Raw genomic sequence first — 24048 nt, 5'->3', positions numbered from 1 at the left:
GAATACAGTTTTGAAATTACTAATTAGTGTGTGCTTTACTTTACGTCTTATTCTATTCCATCATACTTTGCTTGTTTTTCTTGGTTTTGATAGGAAGACATGGCCGAATATGAGGAAGAAATGGAAGAAAATCCTTTTGCGGACATAGATGAGTACATTGAGGATACAAATGCTATTGTACCTCCGGTTGTTGGTGCTTCAACTTTCAAGGTGGAACATGGTTTAATCCTAATGCTAAAAGAGGAGGGGGTTTTCAGGAATTTCACTGATGATGATCCGACACAACATCTTAGAAACTTCTTAGATGTGTGTGCTATGCACAAGCAGAAGAACATCTCAGATGATGCTCTAAGGTTGAGGTGTTCAAGTACCACTAGCTGGGAACACAAGGAAATGGCTTCAAAATATGCCACCAAATTCCATTCATTCTTGGCCTGAACTTGTCCGAGCATGCTTAGCTAAATGGTTCCCGCAAAGCAAGAAATCTGAGCTCCGAGATAAAATTTTCTTTTTAAGCAACTACCGGGAGAACATCTACATGAGGCATGGGAGCGATTCAAGTTATATTTGGTGAGGTCGCCTAATCATGGTTTTCCGGAATCTATCTTGTTGGAGAAATTCTACATGTGTTTAGATGCAATGAACCAATTTATAGCCAAAAATGCAGCTGATGGATCTTTTATGGATAAGACATTTGCAAGGATCACACAAATCCTTGACAAAATGGAAAAACATAACCAAGCTTGGCACTCAAAGGACACCACAAGTGGAATTGCATATGGTTCTCCCTCTTTGACCAACATGATTAAGGAGAATCAAGAAAGAGATCAAGTAATTGTAGGGCTTGCCACCAATGTCAATGTGCTGACAAAAATGTTCATTGAAAGCCAAACGAAGAAGGTAAATGTGGTGGAAGATGTGCATCCATCCGCAAGTGAAGATTATGAGGAAGCCAACTATGTCAATAACTCTCAATGAGGCTATCAAAGGCAACAATACCAAGGTCAAGGACAATAAAATCAATGGAGGCCTAACCCGCAAGAGCAAGGCAACCAACAGTGGCGAAATGACCAAGGTAGCTCAAATCAAGGAAATAGGAATAACAACAACAACAACAACAACAACTTCTCAAATCGGAGTTCAAACCCTTATGTTCTACCAAAGGGTCAATATTCAAATCAAGGTTCCTCAAGTGATTCCAAGTTGGAAAGCATGCTTGAACGAGTATTGCAAAATCAAGAGAGGTCCAACACTTCTGTAAGGAATATGACCGAGCTTGTTGGTTCTCATGTCGCATCCAATCAAAAATTGGAGATGCAAATGAGAGATCTCTCTAGGGAACAAAATCCAAAGAAAAAGGAAACACTTTCTAGTGACACAATTGCGAACCCAAAGGGTAGTGGGAGTGGTCCAACTTCTCATATCATGGTGATTACTACTCGGAGTGGGAAGGTACTACAAGGAGAGAGTGAACAAATGATTGAAGTGGAAGAATCCGAACAAGAATTTGAGGCACAAGTTGAAGAGCAAATTATTGTTGACACTAAAGAGGTTCGACAAGAGTTGAAAGTTCAAGAAGTAAACCGGGAAAAGGTAAGGGAAAAGGTAAAAGAGACACCAAAAACTCTACTACCTATTCCTAGACCTCCTTCTCCTTTCCCTCAAAGACTTGCGAGGAAGGTTGATGATAGCAATCTCGAAAAGTTCTATGACATTCTCAAGCAGTTATCGGTAAATATTCCATTTGTGGAAGCATTTCAAGATATGCCGGGTTTTGTTAAGTATTTGAAAGACTTGATTACCAAGAAGAGAACCACAAAGAATGAAGTGGTGAATGTGACTTACCGGGTTAGTTCCATCATTGCAACAACCACTGTTCAAAAGAAAGAAGACCCGGGAGCTTTCACCATTCCATGCACTATTGGGGCGCGTGATTTTGCAAGAGCTCTTTGTGATAACGGGGCTAACATTAACCCTTAATGCCTCTTTCCATTTACAAGCAAGTGGGGTTAGGTATGTCGAGGCCTACAAGTATAAGGTTGCAAATGGCCGATCGTTCTATAAAGAGACCGGTGGGATTTGTCGATGATGTGCTTGTGAAAGTGGGAGAGTTCCATCTACATGCTGATTTCGTAATCCTTGATTGTGTAGTAGACAAAGAGATCCCTATCATCTTGGGGAAACCATTCCTTGCCATAGGAAGAGCACTAATGGATTCGGAACGGAATGAGATCAAATTTCGTGTGAATGATGAAGAGGTCACATTCCAAGCAAGCAAGGGTATGAAACTATCACATGAATATGAAATCATCTCGGTGATTGATGTTGTTGATGAAGTGGAAGATGCATTTGGAATGAAGATGGAAGAACAATGCCTCGATGAGGCGTTGGTGACTATTTTTGTAAACTTCGACGGTGAAGATATGGAGGGGTATATGGAATCAGTCAATGCATTGGAAGGACTTGGGTCCTACATTTATGCTATGAAGAAGCTCTCTCTCGACTTGGAGAATATAGCCACTCCTCCCTCAAAGCCTTCAATTATTGAGCCACCGCAACTAGAATTCAAACTACTTCCACCTCACTTGAGGTATAAATTTCTTGGCTCAAATGATACTCTACCAGTAATCGTGTCTTCTTTGTTGAATGATGTGCAAGTAGAAAAATTATTGAATGTATTGAAGGAGCATAGGCAAGCTATTGGGTGGACAATTGCGGACATCCGAAGGATTCCCGCCGGAATTTGTAAACACAAGATCCAATTGGAGAATGAGAGTAAACCAAGCGTGGAGCATCAACGAAGGTTAAACCCTTCCATGCAGGAGGTGGTAAAGAAAGAAATCATCAAGTGGTTGGATGCTGAGGTAGTTTATCCCATTGTCGATAGTTCTTGGGTGAGTCCGGTGCAATGTGTGCCGAAAAAAGGAGGCATGACCATGATTGAAAATGATAAGAATGAGCTCATCCCAACAAGAACGGTGACCGGATGGAGGGTGTGTATGGATTACAGGAAGCTAAATAGTGCTATGTACAAGGACCATTTCCCTATACCTTTTATTGACCAAATGCTTGATTGGCTAGCGGTAAGGTCATTCTACTGCTTCTTGGATGGATACTCAGGCTAACACCAAATCAATATTGCATTGGAAGATCAAGAAAAGACAATATTCACTTGTCCATATGGGACGTTTGCATTTAGCCGGATGCCATTTGGGCTATGCAATACTCCGGCTACTTTCCAAAGGTGTATGATGTCAATATTCTCCGATATGGTGGAGGATTTCTTATAGGTATTCATGGAGGATTTCTCGGTCGTAGGTGATTCTTTTGAGAATTGTCTAGACAACCTTAGACAAGTGCTTAAGAGATGTGAAGAAACGAACCTTGTGCTAAATTGGGAGAAATGCCACTTCATGGTGGACGAGGGCATTGTTTTGGGCCACAAAATTTCCAAACAAGGCATAGAGGTTGACCGGGCAAAGATCGAGATCATTTACAATCTTCCTCCACCTACTTCAGTTAAAGGTGTCCAAAGTTTTTTGGGGCATGCCGGCTTCTATAGGCATTTCGTCAAGGTCTTTTAAAAAATTGCAAATCCCATGTGCAAACTCCTTGAGAAAGATGCAAAATTTGTATTTGACAAGAAGTGCCTTTGAGGAATTGAAACAAAAGCTCACCACGACACCTATTATTGTCACACCCGATTGGTCTCTTCCATTCGAACTCATGTGTGACGCCAGTGGTGTAGCTATTGGGGAGGTGCTTGGACAACGTCATAACAAGGTTCTTCACCCTGTCTATTATGCAATCAAGACACTCAATGGTGCTCAAATAAATTATACTGTGATTGACCAAGAACTTCTTGCCATTATCTATGCCTTTGAGAAATTCCGGGCTTATTTGTTGGGATCCAAGGTAATAGTGTACACAGATCATGCTGCTCTTTGCTATCTTATGGAAAAGAATGATGCAAAACCTAGGTTGATTCGGTGGGTCCTGTTGTTGCAAAAGTTTGACTTCGAAATCAAAGATCGAAAAGGGACAGAAAATCAAGTGGCGGATCACCTATCAAGGCGTAAAGAGGTAGGGAGACCAAAGGAAGATCTTGAAATCAACGATGCTTTCCCAGATGAACATATATTGGCATTATCTAACTCTTTTTCTCCCTGGTATACCGTCATCACTAACTTCTTGGTTAGTGACCTTGTTCCCGAAGGTTTGGAAGCTTATCAAAAGAAAACGTTTTTGCGGGAGTGTAGGCATTACTATTGGGAAGAGCCCTTCTTGTTCTGTAATTGTGCCGAGAACATCATCCGGCGATGTGTTCAGAAGATGAGGTAATGCCAATTCTCAAGGCATGCCATGATTCGCCGGTTGGGGGTCATCATGGAGGAAATCGGACTGCGGCAAAAGTGCTTGAATGTGGCTATTATTGGCCAACAATCTACCAAGATGCAAACCAAATAGTCAAGGCATGTGACCAATGTCAAATACAAGGGCCATTATCTAAGAGACATGAGATGCCAATGAACTTTGTACTCGAGGTTGAGATCTTTGATGTATGGGGAATAGATTTTATGGGCCCCTTTGTGATCTCGTATGGCATGACCTACATCTTGGTGACTGTGGACTATGTCTCTAAATGGGTTGAAGCAATCGTCTTACCGAACAATGAAGCAAGGAGTATGACCGCATTTTTGAAGAAAAACATATTCACACGGTCTGGTACGCCAAGGGCCATCCTGAGTGATGGTAGGTCTCATTTCTATAATAAGGCTTTCGCTGGGCTGCTTGAAAAATATGGTGTAAAGCACAAGGTGGCCACACCTTATCATTCTCAGTCGAGTGGTCAAGTTGAAGTTCCGAACAGAGAAATCAAGAATATCCTAGCGAAAACTGTCAATGCAAACAGGACTGACTGGTCAAGGAAGCTAGATTATGCATTGTGGGCCTATCACACAACATTCAAGACCCCCATTAGCACTTCAACATACAAGTTGGTTTTTGGCAAATCTTGTCACTTGCTAGTAGAACTTGAACACAAAGATATGTGGGCTTTAAAAAAGCTGAATCTTGATTGGACTGAGGCTGCTAACCTAAGGATGACACAACTCAATGAGATGGAAGAATTCCATCTTCATGCCTATGAGAGTGCAGCCATGTACAAAGAATGAATGAACTTTGTCCACGACAAGAAGATCTTAAAACGGGAGTTTAATTCGGGTGACTTGGTCTTATTTTTCAACTCTAAAACTCAAGTTATTTCCGGGCAAGCTCAAGTCCAAATGGTCTGGACCATTCAAAGTTGTGTGTGTGTCTCCCTATGGCGCTATTGAACTTGAGTCAGAAGATGGGCCTCATACCTTCAAGGTAAATGGACAACGAGTAAAACATTACCTCGGAACTGCTGGAGGAGGGCATGTGATAGAAATAATTGCTCTATGAGATGATCCAACAACAGTTTCCACCAAGGATTAATCCAAAAGGAGTAAACTGCGTCGTGCCGCGATGTTAAATCAAGTGTTTCTTGGGAGGCAACCGAAGTATGGTAACACTCTTTTGTAGTTTTTTATTATTATGTATATTAGATTGAGCAAGTTGATGTGTGTGCTAGAGTGCAGGTAAAATATCATGAACAGGGTCTTAGTGTTGAAGAAACTGAAGGAATAAAAGGTCCAAATTAAGCGATAGCTATGCGGTCGCATAATGACTATGCGAACCGCATAGTCATCATAGACCCGAGCAGAGTGTTTGGCTAAATTCATTGTCAACTTTGCGGTCGTTGCACATTTATGTGGCCCACTTGTCAATTGTGCGATCGCATCTTGCATCGCAAATTGCACCTACGCGACCTAGTCATCAGCCCACCGCATAACACCTATGTGATCGCATATTGTGTTATGCGATGAACTTCCATACCGCATAATTGCCAAGTATAAACGTACCCAACTCTCCGCACACATCCACATTTGAACGAAATAAAAACAAGTAAAACAAAGAAAAAAAAGGGGAGAAGGAGACTGCTACGACGAACCAGGGAAAGAATCCAAACACAGTCACCACTTTTCTCATTTCCATTATAAAATCCTCAAACTTCAGGTATGATATCCGACTTCTCTCCTCCTTTATTCACTCTTATTTTTCTTACTGGATTTTGCCCTTGTGAATACAACCAACTTCAAATGCCATGAATATCTGAAAGTGTGTGCTTGAAAAAGGTCAAATTAATTTAAATTGATTGACTGGCGTAATAGTGGATTATGTGCTTTTGATTTTAGTTGGTGAGGAGTAAATTGAGGGAGTGATTGTGTGTTTTTGGCCACGAACCCAAGAGGGGGAAGTCTGAGTACCCCTCTCTCTTTCTATCTTGTGAAATCGATCACACTGGATTTAAGGTTTCGAATAAATGGAAAAAGGAACCCACGTGATTTGGGGGAGGGTTTAATTTTCACAAGGACGATGAGTTCTGCGGGCCGCATAATGGCTTTGCGGTCCGTATAATCATTGCATTTCGTTCCTTATTTTGCCCTAGGTTAGAATAGGTTATGCGATTTCCTCTACGATCGCAGACCTTCAGGTTTTCTAGTGTATATTTTGTGGTCTCGTTGCGATCACATAACCACTTATGTGGTGGTTTTACGATAGCATAACTGTTAATACCTATTTGCTTCTGCACATATGTGATGGTTCTACGGTTCGCATACTTGATATGCGAACGTATAACCCATCACATAGTAAAAAAAAATTATTATGTTTTGTTCTTTTTTCTTTTATATCTGATGTCTTTTCCTGAGCACTTTCACTCACTCCTACAATGTTTCATCAACATGCATGTCACCAAAGAGGTCTAATCCAACACGAACACCGCCCGGTGGTCGATAGAAACGGGCTGCCAATCCTAGCCAACAAGCACAACAAGCAAAAAAGCAGCGATCTCAGGCATTCCGCATTACTACTAAGCACTCCTCCCAGTATGAAGAGGAGGAGTCACAGAGTGACCTTAGATCTCCTATGGATCTATAGGCTAAGGCACGCAGGAAGCTGGGGGGGGGACCTTAACCTCCGGTTTTGGGTCAAGGGCTCTATAGATTTGTACAAAGCAGCCTTTCAAAAAGGAACATTCTAGAGGAAAAGCAATTGATCTTGAATGGGCTATCAGATAATTACCCTCACATCCTTGAAAACATCAAACTGAGGAAGTGGGAGTTCTTCACTGAGGTCCTGGATAAATACAACGAGACAATTATGAGGGAGTTTTATGCTTCATACGGTGCCTCGAGGACTACTTTACAGAAGCGCAACAAGATCTTTTCCAAGTATGTCCGAGTGCGAGGGGTTGAAGTGGGTTGTGGTCTTGAGATGATTAATGAACAGTAGTTCAAGGATTGGTGGTCAGGAACAGCTGAATATGATGCCAAGGTAACCAATAAGCACAATGAGCATGGCTGAATTGCCTCGGTAATAGAAAAGGGGACACCAACCTTGATTGACCCACAACACAAAATTTTCAAGGAGGATCTCACAAGGGAGGGTCGCTACTGGCTCAGCTTTATTACATCCCGTCTGATGTCGTCCAGAAATGAAACCAACATAAATATTGAGAAAGAATTTCTCATTGCGTGCATCATGATGAGGATTAAGATTGATGTGAGGGAGATAATATTCCAAGAGATAGGAATCAGAGCCAATCAAAAACATACATCACTTCTGTTCTCCTACCTGATCACTACTCTTTGCCGAGCTGCAAAGGTGCCTCTCCTGCCTAGGCACGAAAAAATAGAGAATGCTACCAAATACATTAACATCATGAGAATCAGTGACACAGTAGCAAAGGAAACTGCAACTCAGCCTAAGACTCCCATTCCTCCTCACATCAATTATACAGTAGTATTAGAGGGTCCAGCACTGCTAGCCACCTCTCAGGCCCTAGCTACCTCCACAACTACTCCACAGTCATCTATTGCACAATCTCAGGTTCCACTGACAGCTTTGTCCAAGATGGGTCTAGTTGCTCAGCATGCTAATGCTAAGGTAGACCGGCTTATCAAGGAAATTCCCAACCTCATCCGACAGGCATTGTCCGCTATCCAATCCTATGTGATTGTTCTTCAGCAGCAACATCATACTTATGAGGATTGACTCAAGAGCATTGAAGCGCGTCTTGAGAAGGTTGAGAGGGGTGAAGTTGGAGGTATTCCACAGCTCCAGAAAGATATGAGTGACCTCAAGGCTAAGCTGAAGAAGATGCAGAGTTTAGAGTTTGATTTGACAGCCGTCCTTCCAAAGGATGAAGAGCAGGGTGCTGACACTTCCGTCCCAGGCTTAGATATTGATTTCACTACATTGATGACAACCCCAGAGGCACAACATGTTGAGACCACCAGAGCTCAAACTCCTCCTGCTCATATTGATATCCCTTCCGATGAGGAATCTGTAGATACTGAGGAGTCCGATGAGGGGGAGTCAGGAGATGAGGAGATGGATGAAGAGGCACTAGGTAAGGACACTGAAGGTCAGTAAGACAAAGGTAAATGGGTTGTTGTCTCTACAAGGGCAGAAAATGAAGAACAAGCAGCTGTGCAGACAGCTATTGAACATTCTCTAGCAGATATGGTCGCCAAGGAACATCCATCGACCACTCAGCCATCACAGGGCGAGGCTAGCAGCTCCTATGCACTAGCTCCAGCATCACAGCAGGTGGAGCTTCCTGCTATACCTCCACAGTAGCCGGAGCCTCTTGCTCTAGTCATGATGGTTACTACTCAGTCCTAGGTCCCACCAGCTGCAGTTTCACTACCAGCAGCTGACCCCGCAGATGTCCCAGATCCTTCAACTCCCCTAAGTGCCTGGTGCGCCCCAGGGAGTCCCTGAGCTTTCTTTTTTGCTTTATATATGCATTGGGGACAATGCATGATTTTGGTTGGGGTGGGGTAGTTATAATCATAATCTTGTACCCATGTTTTGTAGAAATATTTTGGTGTACCCTATGTTTGTATATAAAACTCTTGCACCCATGTTTGTATATAAAACTCTTGTAGTTTAGCAATGAATTCCCTTTGGTTTTTCTTCGCCGAGTTCTTTTCCAAAGGTGTAATAGTAGAACCACGGCGGTAGCATGAAATGTTTTGACTTAGTTGATGTTGACTGTGTAGCTCCAAGCATGTGCCAAGTGTTATAAATATATGATACCCTTCCTTCTTTTGAATATAAAAAAACAAAAAAAGTGTGTTAGTCAGTCATTCTTGTGAATTTGAGGTTCGCTCTTTGACTTTATGCTCATTTAGAATCTTACATATATTGAGAAGAAAGTGTTGAGTTTCTTTTTGTCACTTGAGGACTAAAACTATGTTGAGTTGAACAATTCATGTGTTGTGAGTGAGTGAGGATTTGTATGAATAATGCACATTGTAGACATGTGATTTTTGACCATCTCCAAGATTTTTTATATTTTAGCATGTAAATGTTTAGCTTAGGCCTAACATCGCTATTTTAATTTGTTTTAACCCTTTTACTTTGTTTTATCACAAAAATTGAAAATTATAAAAAATAGTTTCATTAAGGTTTTGGAGTCATTTTAATCTTGGAAAAATACAAAAAAAGAGTTTATTTTAGGTTTATTTTTAATAGTTTATTTTAATTAATTAGGAGTACTCTTACATTTTTACAAATGCTTTATACTATATTAAATAAGGAAAACTTAGGCCCTTAGTTAATGAAATCTAGATTTTTGGGAGCCCAATTTTGAACTAATTCAAAAGAGTTCTGGCCCATATCTAACCACAATTTTATCTTAGAGAAGGCCCAAGTCTGTCAAAGCCCAAAATTAACCTTAACCCATCAACACCCTATAGCCACACAATAAAAAAATACCTAGATCCCTATACTTTAAAAGAGATCAGGAGCACTAGCCTAACTCCTTCCTTCTCCGCTCACCTGCCGGAACGTCCTTTTCCGGTGAGAGCAAGGCTCACCACAACCACCGTCCACTTTCCATTTTCCCATTCTCAAATTCTCAAATCCAGCATCTCTCTCTCATGTTATTCATGTGAAGACTAATGGAAATCTCAAAATTCAACACCCTCAAATTATAGAGACAAACGCACATACTTTCATGGGAAAGGACGGACTAAAAGTCATTGGAGGCTACTGTGCGTGATTCCAATCAGAATATTATGGCTGCAAAATTAATTAATTTCGATTTTGAATTATTCCATTACAAAACTGAAGGTGTGTTTATCGTGACCTATTAGTAAATGGCAGAATTGTTTCACCCATATTGATGTGGATAGAAGCATTTGAGTTGATCCTTCATAGACTAAACAAAAATCATCAAAATTGGATTTTGGTAAGATTGCGGCTGTTTCAGGTAGTGGACAACAACAGTGAGAGGACGAGAGTAAGAGGGAGGGCGAATTTCAGTCTAAAAATCGAGTGAATAGTAGCTTCGATTTGGGTTTCGAACTTTTCGGTGTCGATTCGAGGTCCGCTCAGAGTGTCGTACGAGGATCCGGTCCAAATTCATCTATCTGACTCGGTTTTGTGGTTAACAATATCCATCGAGGTCCAATCCCTTCTATTTTCTCTTAAATCCTTTGATTTTATCATTGAGATTGTTTGTTGATATGCTTTTGATAATGTTCTCTTTGAAGTGATTTGAAGTTAGTATCTATTTTATTATAAAAAATGTGACGTTTAATATTTGGAATCTACTTTCTCATTGTGATTGACTTTGACATCTTATGAATCAATTGAAGGAAGAAAGTTGAATTAATAAGTTGAATTGAATTAAAGGGGCAGTGGAATTGAAAAAATAGAATTGTGTTTAATGTGACTTGTTTTAATACTTCTAATTAGTTATTGTTAGCTCTTTCATTCAACGCTAGGAGCATGACTTAGGCCGACCACACTTGGGTAGACAAGCTTTAGGATTTTATTAGTACTGAGGCAAGAGGTCGTTCCCTTAGTTAAATTTATCCGGAGAATGCCCCGAAAGATTTATATATATTTTATTCCGGGGAATGTCCCAAAGTATTTGTATTTAGAGGTCGAAAGTAGAACTTGTAGTACTTTTATTCTTGTTTTATATTTATTTTTATTTTATTTTATTAGGTGGGGATGACCTCGAGCCTCTTTTGATTGTTTATTTTCTTTTTATGTGTTTTTACCTCAATTTGAATATCTTAAAAGCCAACTTGATTGAGTACACAACCATACTAGTTACGGGACTTCGGGAATGCCTAACACCTTCTCCCTGAGTCAAATGAACCTTCTTACCCGAATCTCTGGTGCAGACTTAGTTATGGAGTCCAAAGTGTTTAAAAAGGAAAAATCATTTTTATAAAAACGGTGACCTGGCACACGGAAACCAATGTCAGGTGGCGACTTTGAGTTATTTCCGTTTGAACACAATTTGTCACTTTTTAATTAAAAACCCTTCTAATCTTCACAAAATCCTTTTATTATTTTTAAGAGGATTAGTGAGTTGTGAAAAAAGGGGTGTGACACACATGTCTAACTTGTGATGTCTAGAACTTATCCGGTTGGTTTCTTAGTGCAACTCTCAGGTTAATGATTGGATGTTGAAATGATCTTAGGCTCTCCTTGTGATTACTAGTCAGTTTTGCCTAAATTGACCTCCCCGGTACATTAATTACCCTACTTACTCCCTTTGAGCCTTTAACCTTTCATTGGCTACCACATTACAAACCTTTACCCTTTTTGTGAAGTAATTCCTTCTTTTGAAACCATCCCTCCTTGAACGTGTGAGATTGAGGCTTAAAGACTAAGTTGGGGGTGCCGTTATAAACTGGAAATTGGCATGGTTTGCTACTGGGTGTATAATAAAAAAGAAGAAGAAGCAATAACCTCAAAATTGTGTATATAACTGAATGCAAGCTCCAAAAATAAAAATAAAAAGGAGAAAAGAAAAAAAAAGAGAAAAAGAGTGGAGTCTTGAAGAAATACTTTGAGGCAGTTCTAGGTTGGTAACCCGAGGTAAATAAAGGCTATGTAGTAAAAGAGCATAATACATGTAGAATTCAAGGAGGGAATAACCACTACATTTGTAAATAGTCTTCCAACCTATCCCGAAGCCTGCATTTTAACCCGTGAAAAGTCTTTAGTGATCTACGATCAATCATTCGTGAGACAGCGACAAAGTTAAAATAAGGGCAGGCATATGGACTGATACTTGTAGCATGTAGCATTCGTTCCGAGTGTTAGAGTGTTTCGATTGCAGCCCCTGTATATATATGTGAGTGGTGATTTTCTTTGTTGCTAGTGCGCATGAATTGTAAGACTTAGCAAAAGATAGGTTCTTAAAGTAGAACACAAGTGCACTTCACTATGGATAGCATTTTTTCATTTTGGTCGAGGCTCTAACGTCACAAATTGATTAGTCGAATGATTGAATAATAAGTTGTTTTTCAGAAAGGGTAAATAAATGTGTTCACATGCTTGTTAGCTGTCAGTAAAAACCATCAATAGTCACTACTGTTTTGTGGAATGTCGGAAATAAAAGTAGTATAGAATATGATAGTTTTGTTTTAGTTTCTTGAGGACAAGCAAGAGTTTAAGTTGGGGGTGTTGATGTGCTGAAGAATTTCAACACAATTGATACCAATTACTGAGATTTTAACTTGTATTTTAATGCGTTTGTGGTTAATTCTGATCAAGTTTGGTTGTTTTGTAGTGCATGAGCATGAATACCCGAAAACATAGAAAAGAAGTCAAAAAGTCATAAAAAGACAGATATGCTGCAATTATGCAGTCGCATAACTCACATTCGAACCGCATAATTGCCCTGCTGATCGCAAACAGAGACAATCTTTTGGGCCAACTGAAGAAGCAAATATTCGGTCTATTATGCGATCGCATAACACCTATGCAAGTCGCGTAATGGTCGCATAACTCCAGAAGAAGACAGACCTCAGCATGATATGCGGCGAGATATGCGATCACATAACATGCAAGCGAACCGCATAACTGTTATGCGATGGAAGCCAGTTCTGGAACTCAGCAAGGATGCGATGGAATGTTCAATATGCGGTCCGCATAACTGGTCTGCGACCAGTATGTGATGGCATAAGTCATCTGAAGGGGTATTTTTGTCTGATTTTGACTACGACTTTTGGGGCATTCAAGTCTGAAACAAGGTCCTACTTAGAGAGCATTGAATAGTTCATTTATTTGGAGGTTTGTGAAGAAGGAATCTTGCACTTTTGTAAGCTTTATGGTTTTATTAAATAATTTATTCCTGTATTTTAGTATAAGGTAGCTAGTTTTAAATACTAAGGTTGTGGACCTTAGATGGGTGTAATGTTAATGGATGTTTAACATTTAATATATATATAATGGTTGGTTAATATTTATTCAATTCGTGTTCTTTATTAATGGTTGGTGGTTGCAAACATTAATTTATTCCATTTTACTCTTTCTTTTCTTGGAAAAGTGAGTTAGGGTTTGGTAGAATTGAATATCAAGAACTCAAGACTTTAAATCTTGTTTAATAGAATCGCTTAGGAATAAGATGGTTCTACTTGACATAAATTGATTGTTCTTAAATTGCAACTCTTTATATTTGGAAAAATCATAAAGGGAAAATACTACTCAACTATTGGAAAATATTGGGTAGTTATTTAGAAATTATTTGCATATCAAAGGACCTTCCATTAGAAATAAACCATATTAACACCGATAGCATTACATTCCATTGACGGGGACACAACCTTGGTTTCCTTAATCAAATCATTTACATTCTCAACATTACAATTAGTTATATTTTAAATTCACAATTATATCATTCTCTTGTTACGTTAACGGAATAGAATTATGACTTAAGTCAAATTCCACACTACTAAAATAAGCTTTTCACACCATATTCCCCGTGGGATTCGACCCCAACCTTGTTGGGTTATTATATTTGACACCGACTGCCTTACACTACTTAATTAAAGTGTAATTTGAGCGTATCACATTGCATAACAAGTGATAATTCTCTTACATTCCTAATCGTCTACATATTGTTCTATGTGGAATTCGACCCTGACTCATAGTTGGGTAAATTATATTGTATGCGACCGTGTCCATTTACTTTTTAGTAGTGAATTTGGACGTCATCAAAATTGGCGTCGTTGCCGGGGAACAATTTGGAGTAATTTAGGTTGTTTGAGAAATAAGTGTAGGTGCTTTGGTCTAAACTTGTGAATATTTGTGTAATTATTTTTCTTACCTTGGTCTATTTTTTTGTTTGTTTCTTGTTTATTTTCTTAGTTTTGAAAAATGACATCATATAATAAAAATGGGTCGGATGGTAGTTGTTCATAATTTGATGACCCACGTCCTTATTGTGGAGGACCACACTCGTGGAAAAATTGTTTAAATTCTCCATGGGGGTGGATTGTGCGCACATATCAAACCCATGAGTGGAGTATTTGTGATAAGTGTGGTCGTCAAAATGGTCATTGGGAGCATTGTGCTTATTTGTCCTTCCCTTCCCAAGCCCTCGCTATGATGATTTTACTTTTTGTGATAAAAATTATAGGGCTATGGAAGTGGAAGAAGTTGAGCATGGTCAAAATGGTGAGCTCAAGCTCATATTAGAATGCCTAATTGAAGGAGAAAACAAAGAACAAAGTGCCTTGGAGGAGCTTTTGGAAAATAGTCTCCAAAATGACTTGGCACTTGAAAGGTTGAACTTGCAAATGGAAGAAATGCTTGAAGCTTTAGAGGTCCAAAAAGCCTTGGAAGTTAATGATAGACAAGAATCTTTCTTGGAGGTTGAAGCCAAAAATCCTTCCTTGGCACTTGATCAAAACCACGAAGAGCTTTCAAATGCTAAAAATGAGAAGATGATGCTCATGTTGGAGGCCATTCTTGAAAATGAGGAGTAGCACAACTTTGCACTCGAGGACTTGAAACAAGGCTTGACTTAAAATGATGAATATATCCGCACTTTGAAAAGTCAAATGAATATATTGGTTGAGGTTCACTATGCCCACCAACTCGAGAGTGTGGAAAGAAGTCAAGAAGAGTCCGACTCCGAGGAAGAAAGTGAGCTTTACTTTGAGGAATCAAGAATTGAACATCCGCCAATCGACTCCATAAGCGTTAGTGATGCCAAGAAAAATATGGAATTAGAGTCAACCGGTGTAAATGAAAATATGGTTGAGATTAACTCTAGTTCGCAGGAAAAAGATGATGTCAAAATCTGGGAAGAATTGAAATTTAGAGGTTTGATGTCACATTTCAAGTATTTTGCAACATTGGAATTGTGTGGTGACATGGGAATTGAACTACACGAGTCAATGAGGGATTGCGAAGAGGAAAGACAAAGGCCATACATTTTATAATTTGAGGGAACAAGAAGGCAAACTGACATTTCTCACATGAAAGCCAAGAAATTCAAAATGAAGAAATTGAGGCTTGGCTTGATCATCTACTTACCACCCCCACCGCTCATGGTCACAAGCTTGATTCAAAGTTAGGTGCCCAGTTCATATCGTCCAAGTGGCGAGAAAAGTGGTAAAGTGACATGCATCGTGCCACGATGTTAAATACAGCGCTTGGTGGGAGGCAACCCATCATTTTGAAAATGTTTAGTCATTTTTAAAATTTTCTTTTGTATAATAGCTTAGAATATTATTTTTGACTAATCTACCAAGTTTTAGATTTTTTGGAGTTGAATTAAGGAGTTTGGGATGTTGGAGCACGAAACAGTAGCTGCCCAGAATTGGCCACTGGAACCTGTTATAACCGCACATGTGGAAAATAGACACAGGTGCGCTACCGCAGAAGCAGTTTCCCAGCCGCAGATGCGCCTTTTACGTAGATGTGGTTCAATTTCCGCATAAGCGGCTTCACAAAAGCGTTAAAAGAAATTGCAGGTGCGGAAATCAGGCAAGTTTTAATTAACTGAGCCCTCATTTCATTAGGTATTTTCGGAAGCTTTTTCCCAAAACCCAAAATTCCCCAGCACTCACATACTCAAATCCTCCATTGCTCTTGATTTCTACTGCTTTCACTTAAGGAAACACCGGAATCTCTCATCTACTCCTCCCTTCTACTTCTCGTTTCTTTTCTTTTTTTTCTCTTCTTCTTTATCTCATTTATTCTACATGTCAATTCTTAATTTTTTGTTTCTATTTTCGATTTAATCACTGTTAGTTTTAGGAAGTGAGGGAAAATGGTTGAGAGTGCATGTGTGTGTGATGCTACTGCTGAATCAAATTGATGGGAAGTTTGAGTACCATTCTCAATTCAAAAAGCATATGCTCATCACTGTTTGCAAGATGTTCAACAAATTGTTTAAAAGAAAATTGCTTGCGAAGTGCCACAAAATCAGTCTCAATAGAATCATAGATTCATGTAGTGCACTAATTTAGAAGTCTTGAGTACAAATTAGGTGCTAAAAATCATGATAGAGATGAAAATGAGTAAAAGAATTCTGGGTTTTTGAACCCTTGGCTGAAAATCATCGGAGCGATAAATGTGTTGCAGATGCGGCCTCGCACCTGCGTTGACTGTTCTGCAGGTGCGACTTTTGGCATGATGAGAAAAATTGCAGAAGCGTAGAAAATTTCGCAGATGTAGTACCGCACCTGCGATGATATTTCCGTAGGTGCGAAAACTGGGAAGCTTCTGCAAATTCCAGTAGCTTTGCAACTGGAGCTTCTCGGGCACGTTCAACTTGATTCATTGACCTAATTGCAGTGTTTCAAATTGCTTAACATGATTCTATTGCCTGACTTACATTGTTTTAATTTTGTGAAGGTACTTTGAGCTAAAATAGACCCAAACATGAATGAAAATGCTCCGCAACATCATGAAAATGAGGAGGAGGGTGATGAACCATTTGATAACTCACGCTTAATGTCAGCTGATTGTCAACGCCAATATTATGACAACCTCGTCACCAAAAAGATAGTGCTTGAAAAAGGTATCGCCAAGGATAAATTGGCCAAGCGGATCCCAAAATTCTATGCCTATCTCCAAGCCTCCATATGGTCATGTTTCATTCTCACTTCATGCAAAGCCAATGAGGAGTGGGTGCGCGAATTCTACGCAAATCTTAAGCACACAAACTTCGCCGACCCACAACTCATCATAAGAGGAAAAATAGTAAGGTTTGGGATGAAGCAGATTAATGACACACTCGGGATTCCTAACTATCCACTTGAGTCGGTGCGAGAAAAGGATCATTGTGACAACGGCGAATGGCTTGTCTCTAAACTCTACCCCGCAAGCATGAGAGCAAAATGGGAAAATAGGAGAAAGGGTTTGAAGTCAATTGACTTTACAACTGAAGCAAAATTGTGGCTCTACATCCTCTGCAACCAGGTGTCACCTTGTGGAAATGTTTCAGATGTCTCCTACACCAGAACCCTGATCATTGCATGTATTCTAGACGCCATTCCTGTGAATGTTGGTTACTATATCCAGAGGGGGCTGAGAGAGTATCTGTTAGATGATGACGCAGGGTTGATGTTCTCTTCACTGATCACAGAGTTGTACAAGCGAGCAGAGGTTAAGGTGCGTAGCACCGATCGTTGGTTGCCAGCCGACAAACCCTTTCATCTTTTGAGAGTAACGGGGGAGGGGAGTGCAGTAAAAAAGCAAGAAAAGGAAAGTCACCACTTCTGTTGCCGGTCCAGAGTCATCCTCACAGAAAGCTGCACCTGAGGGTCCATTTGGGGTGCTAAACTCCCAGCTTGCATCCATTCGGGAGTTAGTTTCACAGCTCCCTCAAGGGCCCTCATCCTCACAGCCTGGGCCCAAGTACTTCTCTAGGGAAGACATGAGGAGATACTGAGATGCACAGAAAAGTCAGGTAAAGTCTCAGGAAAAGATAGCAGCATCAGTTGGCAGACTCGAGACAGCCTATGGCAACTTGGCCAAGGCGCAAGCAGATCTTCAGTCAGACTTCCAGAAGGAGAAGGCGAAGAACAAGAAGAAGGGCAAATTTATGATCAAGATGTGGAGAGGCATAAAGGCCATCTTCAAATGGGGCAGCCGGACAAGAAGATACCAGTGGAGGATAAAGATTATAGCGAGGAGTATTCCTTCATGTCAGATGCTACTGGTGATGATGATGATGAGGAAGGATGTTACATCTCGCGTTTTTCGTACATTAAAATTTCGTCTTCAGTTAATTGACGTAAACTCAGGGGTGAGATCATCTTGACGTTAATGTATTTACGCTATTTATAACAAGCGATAAATAAGTGTCATAAAGGATAAAGGATGCACGAATTAGAGAAATGAGTTTTATTGAAAATGGCCAATTTGGGATAAAATACAGATCAAGTAATAATACACGATAATTATAAACTAGTACCATGTAAGGTATCATATGACCACGGTAGTATAAGGTATAAAGTATATTAAAAATAAGTAGAATTTTAAATAATTTGGGGCAATTTTTAAATTATACGGGTAATTGATTAATTATCGAGTAATCAAACATTACCCAGTTAACTAATAAATGGATAAGGATTAAATATCTCATCCCCAACCCCAAGTGGCAGCTAGCCATGTTTAAAGGAATGACTAATATCATTCCTTGCTAAGGTGTCATTCCAAGACTTTGCCTAATCAAAGTCTTTCAATTAAAGACTAAGATACACCATACAATTTGATTTTCAAAAAGATTTCAAGATAAGACAGAACGTGAGGCATCTTGCTAACATTTTCAAAGTTTCATTCAAGACCAAAACGTGATTACTTCTCAAGAAGGCATTAACTTAGGAGAAAAAATTAGATTTCTATCATGAAGTAACGAAGATTTTTAGAATTTTAGCAACATAAAATCTTGCGGTTATAAGGGAGTACGGTATAACGTTTTTCAAGGATATCATACGGATTTTTTCCTACTCCAGGTATGTTAAGGCTAAGCCCTTATTTCATTTTGCATGATTTTGTTAATAAGCCATAAAGAAAAATTCATATCCCAGAATTTACGTATATTTGGCTAGTCTCGCAAATTAGGTATATTTTCCTAGTTTTGTAAGTTACAATATTATCTTTATTGGGACTTCATATTCAATTGAGTATTTTCTTCTTCCAGTCAAGAGAGCAAAGAATTTATACATGTATACAATATTAAAAGTATTTTCACTACCATCGAGCTATAATCGATGGGCAGGCCCCTATTGGGCTACCTCAGATCATATGGTAAGTTATATACCGAGCCTGCTATGGCCGAGCGCCTATGAGTGACCCCAGTTGGTCGAGATACAAATCCTAGTATGGCCGAGCGCTTATGAGCAAGCCTACTACGACAAAGCAGATATTTATATATGTATACTGAGCCTTATAGGGTCGGACAACTATTTTACTCACTATATTGAGAGATTTGAGTCAGTATCAGTTGATGAGCATATCTTCAAATTATCTTTGATCCCCAGTTGCTTTCAGTTATTATATCATCAGTTCTATTTCAGCTTTCAGTATATTGCCTTACATACTCGGTACATTATTTCGTACTGACGTCCCTTTCTGGGGGCGTTGCATTTTATGCGTGCAGGTTCAGATAGACAGATGGGTAGACCTCCTCAGTAGGTGTTGCTCGAGTTCAGCTTTATCGGTAAGCTCCCCTTCTTTCGGAGCTGCCGGGTCTAGCTGTGTGGTATATATCTTGTGTATATATGTAGATAGGTTATGGGTAGGTCGGGGCCCTATTCCGATCACAGTATGTCTAGCAGTAGAGGCTTGTAGACATATCATGTCAGTTAGTGCAGTATGTTGGGCTTGTAGGCCCTGTACGTATATTTTGTTGGCCTATCAGTTATTGTAATTATGACGGTCTTGCCGGCCAGCTTTATTTTGACATTAGTCAGTGTTAGACTCCATTTAATTTTACATTTTGCATCGCACATTATCTTGTAATGTGGCCCATAGCCAAAGTACGACATTATATATTCAGAGTCTCTTAGTCGCAAGTGGTACGCAATGAATATATGAGGCACTAGGTGCCGGTCTTGCCCCCGGGCTCGGGGCGTGAAGTGAGTTCAACACAGTTGTGATCAGCCTTCCTCCCACAGTCTGCTAGTCTGATGCAGACCTCAGGGAGACCCTCAAACTACTTGTATTTTCATTTTGATATTGTGCAGTGAGGACACTACAATGTTGTTAGTTGGGGATGGCTTTAGGGAGTTCATTTTGTTTATACATTGCTACTTTGACTTGTGCCCTTGCCGGGCTTATTCTGTTGTATGGACATTGTGTGCTCTTGTCGGGATTGTTTTGTTACTGCTTATCATGTGCTCTTGCCGAGCGTAGTTGGGAGTAGTTATATATGTGCAGATTAGTCACTTTTGTTGTTCTATTTTATTGTTTTCTTTCTTCCTTTATTTATTCTTTAGTAGTTTATAGTTTATGTTATTTTTGCTCCTTTAGTATTAGTTGTTGTTGTTAATTATTTTCTTTAGTAGTTTTCATTATTTTATTTCTGTAATAGTATTTCCTTGGGTTTTCTTTATGTTGTGGTTCTTTCTCGAGGAATAATTTTGTGTTGAATCGGGTGACTTTTCCCTATGATGGATAGCGTGACAACTTTCTTAAGGGAATTAGTCTTGTTTTGTTATGTGGAGACTTTTGGATTATTTGGCACTAATAGAATTAGTCTCTTGCATGTGAAATGTGAATTAAGAATACCCCTCCCAATTTTAGCTTTAATTTGAAAAAGTAAATACATGGGAAGGAATAATTTTTGTGATAACTTTTTGGCTCTTTTAGTGACTTTTCGCACACTAGTTGGCATGATATTGCTCTAAATGCTTTTATAAAAATAAAAAAAGAAGTGAAATTGATCCGTCTTGACTAGTTCATGTGCCATGTGTGTTAGTTTTTAAATAATTCTTGTGTTTACTTATATCATCTAGAACTTGCACAGTTGGTCTTTCAAAGCTGATGTTAGTTATGGTTGGTTGGAGGGATGACCTTAGGTATTCTTTTTGATCTTTGAAAAACCTCTTTAGCCTTTCAAGTCTACCATTGCATAAATATTATCACTAGCTTACCCCATTTGATCCTTTAGTCTTTTCTTTGGCCACCTCATTACAACCTTTTACCCTTTTGTGAAATAATTCCATCTTTTGAATGCATCCCTCCTTGAATATTGAGAATGAGGCTAAAGCCTAAGTTGGGGGTGTTGGTGTCAAAGTGGAAATTGGTAAGGTTGTACATTGAGGTATAATTACTCAAGCTCCAAAAGGAAATAGGTATATATAAAAAAATGTATACATAAATATGGAGTCTTGAGAAAATCAGAGAGGAACTTTAAGGTGGTTCTATGTTGGTAGCTAGACACCAATAAAGGCTATGTGGTTTAAAAAGAAGCAAAATTCAAAAAGAAAGACAAATGTGAGTAGTGTTCAAGGAGGGTGTAGTCACTTGTATCTCAAATGCTTATCCTACCCTTTCCTAAGCCTATATTACAAGCTTAAAAAGTCCTTATGGGATCTCCAACTGAATGTTCTTGAATAGGCGGCGAATTAAAATAAGGGCAAGCTTATGACATGATATTTTGTAACATTTGAAATTCTTTGTTGAGAGTGAGCATCTTTGTGCATTTGTCCCTTGTGTTGTTATTGTAAATATGGTAATTTTGGGACTTTTTTCTTGTGAGGGCACATGAATTAGGATGGATCGGTAACATTGTTGTATCCGGAAATGAGTAAATGGAGCGTATGTAGTAGACTAGTGCTTTTGAGTCACTTTTTGAGGCTTTTTGTTGTCATTTGATTACTTTGAAAATCCTTTGCATTTCTTGAAAGTATTTTTTTTAATGAGGGAGTTATTTGGTTAAGATTCACGTGCTTGAGCCTAATTATTAGTACCAACCAAATCCATAAGTATGGTACTTAATTGGAGAATGTGATTTGTAAATGATAGCAATACTACTTGTGCTTTAAATGGTAAAGCCTCATTGAATTGTTGGTTTTGATTTGCTTGAGGACAAGCAAAAGCTCTAAGTTGGGGGTGTTGATGAGTGGTGATTTTACCACTCATTCTACTTTCTTTTATTTAGTTTTTATGTCCTTTAACTATAATATGAGGTCGTTTATGGTGTGTATTGTTAGATTTTCAGGTAAATAATGCCACGAAGTGATTTGAATTCAATTGAAGTGGAAGTGAGCAAAAAGGGTTAAACAATGCAAAACTCTCCTGTGACTTCGCATCTGCGGAAGATTGGTCGCAGAAGCGACCTCGCATCTGCGTGAAATTTCCCGCATCTGCGGAGCTGAGCATACTCGCCCCGGGACCGCATCTGCGAGTCAAGAATCACATCTGTGGTTGCGCATCTGCACATGGATCACTTCAAATGCTCGCATATGCGTTAAGGTATCCGCATCTGCGAGGATTCTTCCGCGGCTGCGGTAAACGGGCACCAAAACTGGACTGGAATAACATTTCAATTTTTCTCAATTCCAAACCCACAAATACACAACCTAGCCAATCTTTGGCTTATTTTCAGTCTCAAATACTAGAGAGAACAAGTTTTGGGAGCTAGGGTTTGCACACACACTTTGGTCTTGAAGATTTGAAGCTTTTGGTTGAGAATTTCTTACCCATTTATGCTCATTTCTTCATTTCCTTACTTTATATTGAATATCTAAGTGTGTAGTATTTATTTTAACACTTGAATCTTGTTTATAAGAATATTCATAATTAAAGTGTGGATTAAATATCTTGTTGTGCTTATGCATTGAATGATTTTTTATCTTTTATGAAGTGAGTTATTGTTTCTTTAATTATTCTTGTTCTTTAATGTTTCCAAAGGGATTAGCTAACCCTAGAACTAGCCTATTAACTCCGAATTAATTTTGGGAAATATTATTTGGGGTTGGGAAAGATTAACTAACAAGAACTTGAGGCTCATAGATTCTACTTAGGGATAGGATTGAACTACTTGTAGCCATATCCGGGTGTGCTCAATCTCTTAATTGTATAGGGATATTTCAATTAGAAAGTATTGTTGGTCTTCGGAAGAAGCTAATATAGAATTATTACCCGAGACTAAGTAACATAAACTTGCTCATATTTGTAAAATCGTGAAATACATTGGATCGTTACTTGAGTGTAATTCCCAATGCATCCATACTTGTAGCCATTGATCATTTTACTTGCTTTCTATGCTAGTTTACATTTTCGCATTAAGATATAAATATTTTCAAAAACCAATTCTAAGTGTTTGGCATTGGATAACAAGTGATAATTCTCTTATATTCCTAATCGCCTACATATTATTCTTTGTGAGATTCGACCCCGACTCATAGTTGGATAAATTATATTGCATACGACCGTGTCCATTTATTTTTAGTAGTGGATTTGGACGTCATCACTTATTGCCATAGCATGCATAATATGAAATACCATGAACATTCAACATATATTTAGACTGGCTCCAAATATTTAAGCTTAAGCAGAGGCGGAGCCAGAATTTGAAGGTTATGAGTTCTGATTTTGTCATCGAATTTTATTGATTATCGGATTTGTAATTAAATATTTTTATATATTTAATAAATTTTTTAATACAAATATAAAGTTCAAGCAAAAGCTACTGAATTCTTTCAAACCTGTAGCTACTATACTACCTTTGCCCCATAGCTTAAGATGTTGTTCTAGTGCCAAGTGATATTAGTTTTTCTATTTCAATTGTATGGATGCCAAATGAGCATGGTAGGGTCAGACATACACTTGATAAATTAATTTGATCAAATGAATAGGTAATGACCTAACTTACCAAAAGTTCGTTTAATTATAAGGGTCACAATACAATCCTCCAACTCAAGTTTGGAGAGGTGAGTGGCGTGTTATATGGTCAAACTCAAAACTGATAAACTTATAGGGTGTTTTTGGTACGAAGGAAAATGTTTTCTATGAAAAATATTTTCCTAGAAAATGTTTTCATGAAAATGAGTGGTTTTATCACTTATTTTTTCTTGTTTGGTTGGTGAATGAAAAAAATTTTCTTAGTGTAGAGTTAAAAATATTTTTTTATGTCACTCTCCTCATCCCCCTCCCCCTCCCGCAAGTCTCTAAAAATTT

The 24048-nt window shown here is 38.9% G+C and overlaps 1 protein-coding gene, 1 long non-coding RNA gene and 1 other non-coding gene across 3 annotated transcripts; 2 read left to right on the top strand and 1 right to left on the bottom strand.

Moving 5' to 3' along the window:
• Positions 1–487: 487 nt before the first annotated feature.
• On the bottom strand, positions 488–593 carry LOC142170816 (small nucleolar RNA R71). The gene has a single exon (XR_012700429.1). It is a non-coding gene; the product is annotated as a small nucleolar RNA R71 (small nucleolar RNA).
• Positions 594–1266: 673 nt separating this feature from the next.
• LOC142170617 (uncharacterized) lies at positions 1267–4341 on the top strand. The gene is made up of 4 exons (XM_075232509.1): positions 1267–1830; positions 2001–3083; positions 3200–3290; positions 3749–4341. Exons 1-4 carry the CDS (start codon positions 1267–1269, stop codon positions 4339–4341), a joined length of 2331 nt encoding a protein of 776 aa, XP_075088610.1.
• A 5550-nt stretch (positions 4342–9891) lies between these two features.
• LOC107801382 (uncharacterized) lies at positions 9892–13373 on the top strand. Its single transcript, XR_001651628.2, has 2 exons — positions 9892–10561; positions 12692–13373. It is a non-coding gene; the product is annotated as an uncharacterized LOC107801382 (long non-coding RNA).
• The last annotated feature ends 10675 nt before the right edge of the window (positions 13374–24048 follow it).

This window comes from Nicotiana tabacum, chromosome 16 (assembly GCF_000715075.1).
Source record: "Nicotiana tabacum cultivar K326 chromosome 16, ASM71507v2, whole genome shotgun sequence".
In the NCBI taxonomy this organism is placed as follows: Eukaryota; Viridiplantae; Streptophyta; class Magnoliopsida; order Solanales; family Solanaceae; genus Nicotiana; species Nicotiana tabacum.
This window is presented reverse-complemented; position numbering and strand designations above follow the sequence as displayed.

Excerpts from the sequence above, each read along its gene's own strand:
- LOC142170617 (XM_075232509.1), top strand. The coding sequence starts at position 1,267 with ATGACCGAGCTTGTTGGTTCTCATGTCGCATCCAATCAAAAATTGGAG. Across the intron at positions 1,831-2,000 it reads GAACCACAAAGAATGAAGTG|CAAGTGGGGTTAGGTATGTC; the intron begins GTGAATGTGACT and ends TCCATTTACAAG. Across the intron at positions 3,084-3,199 it reads AAATGCTTGATTGGCTAGCG|CCGGATGCCATTTGGGCTAT; the intron begins GTAAGGTCATTC and ends GTTTGCATTTAG.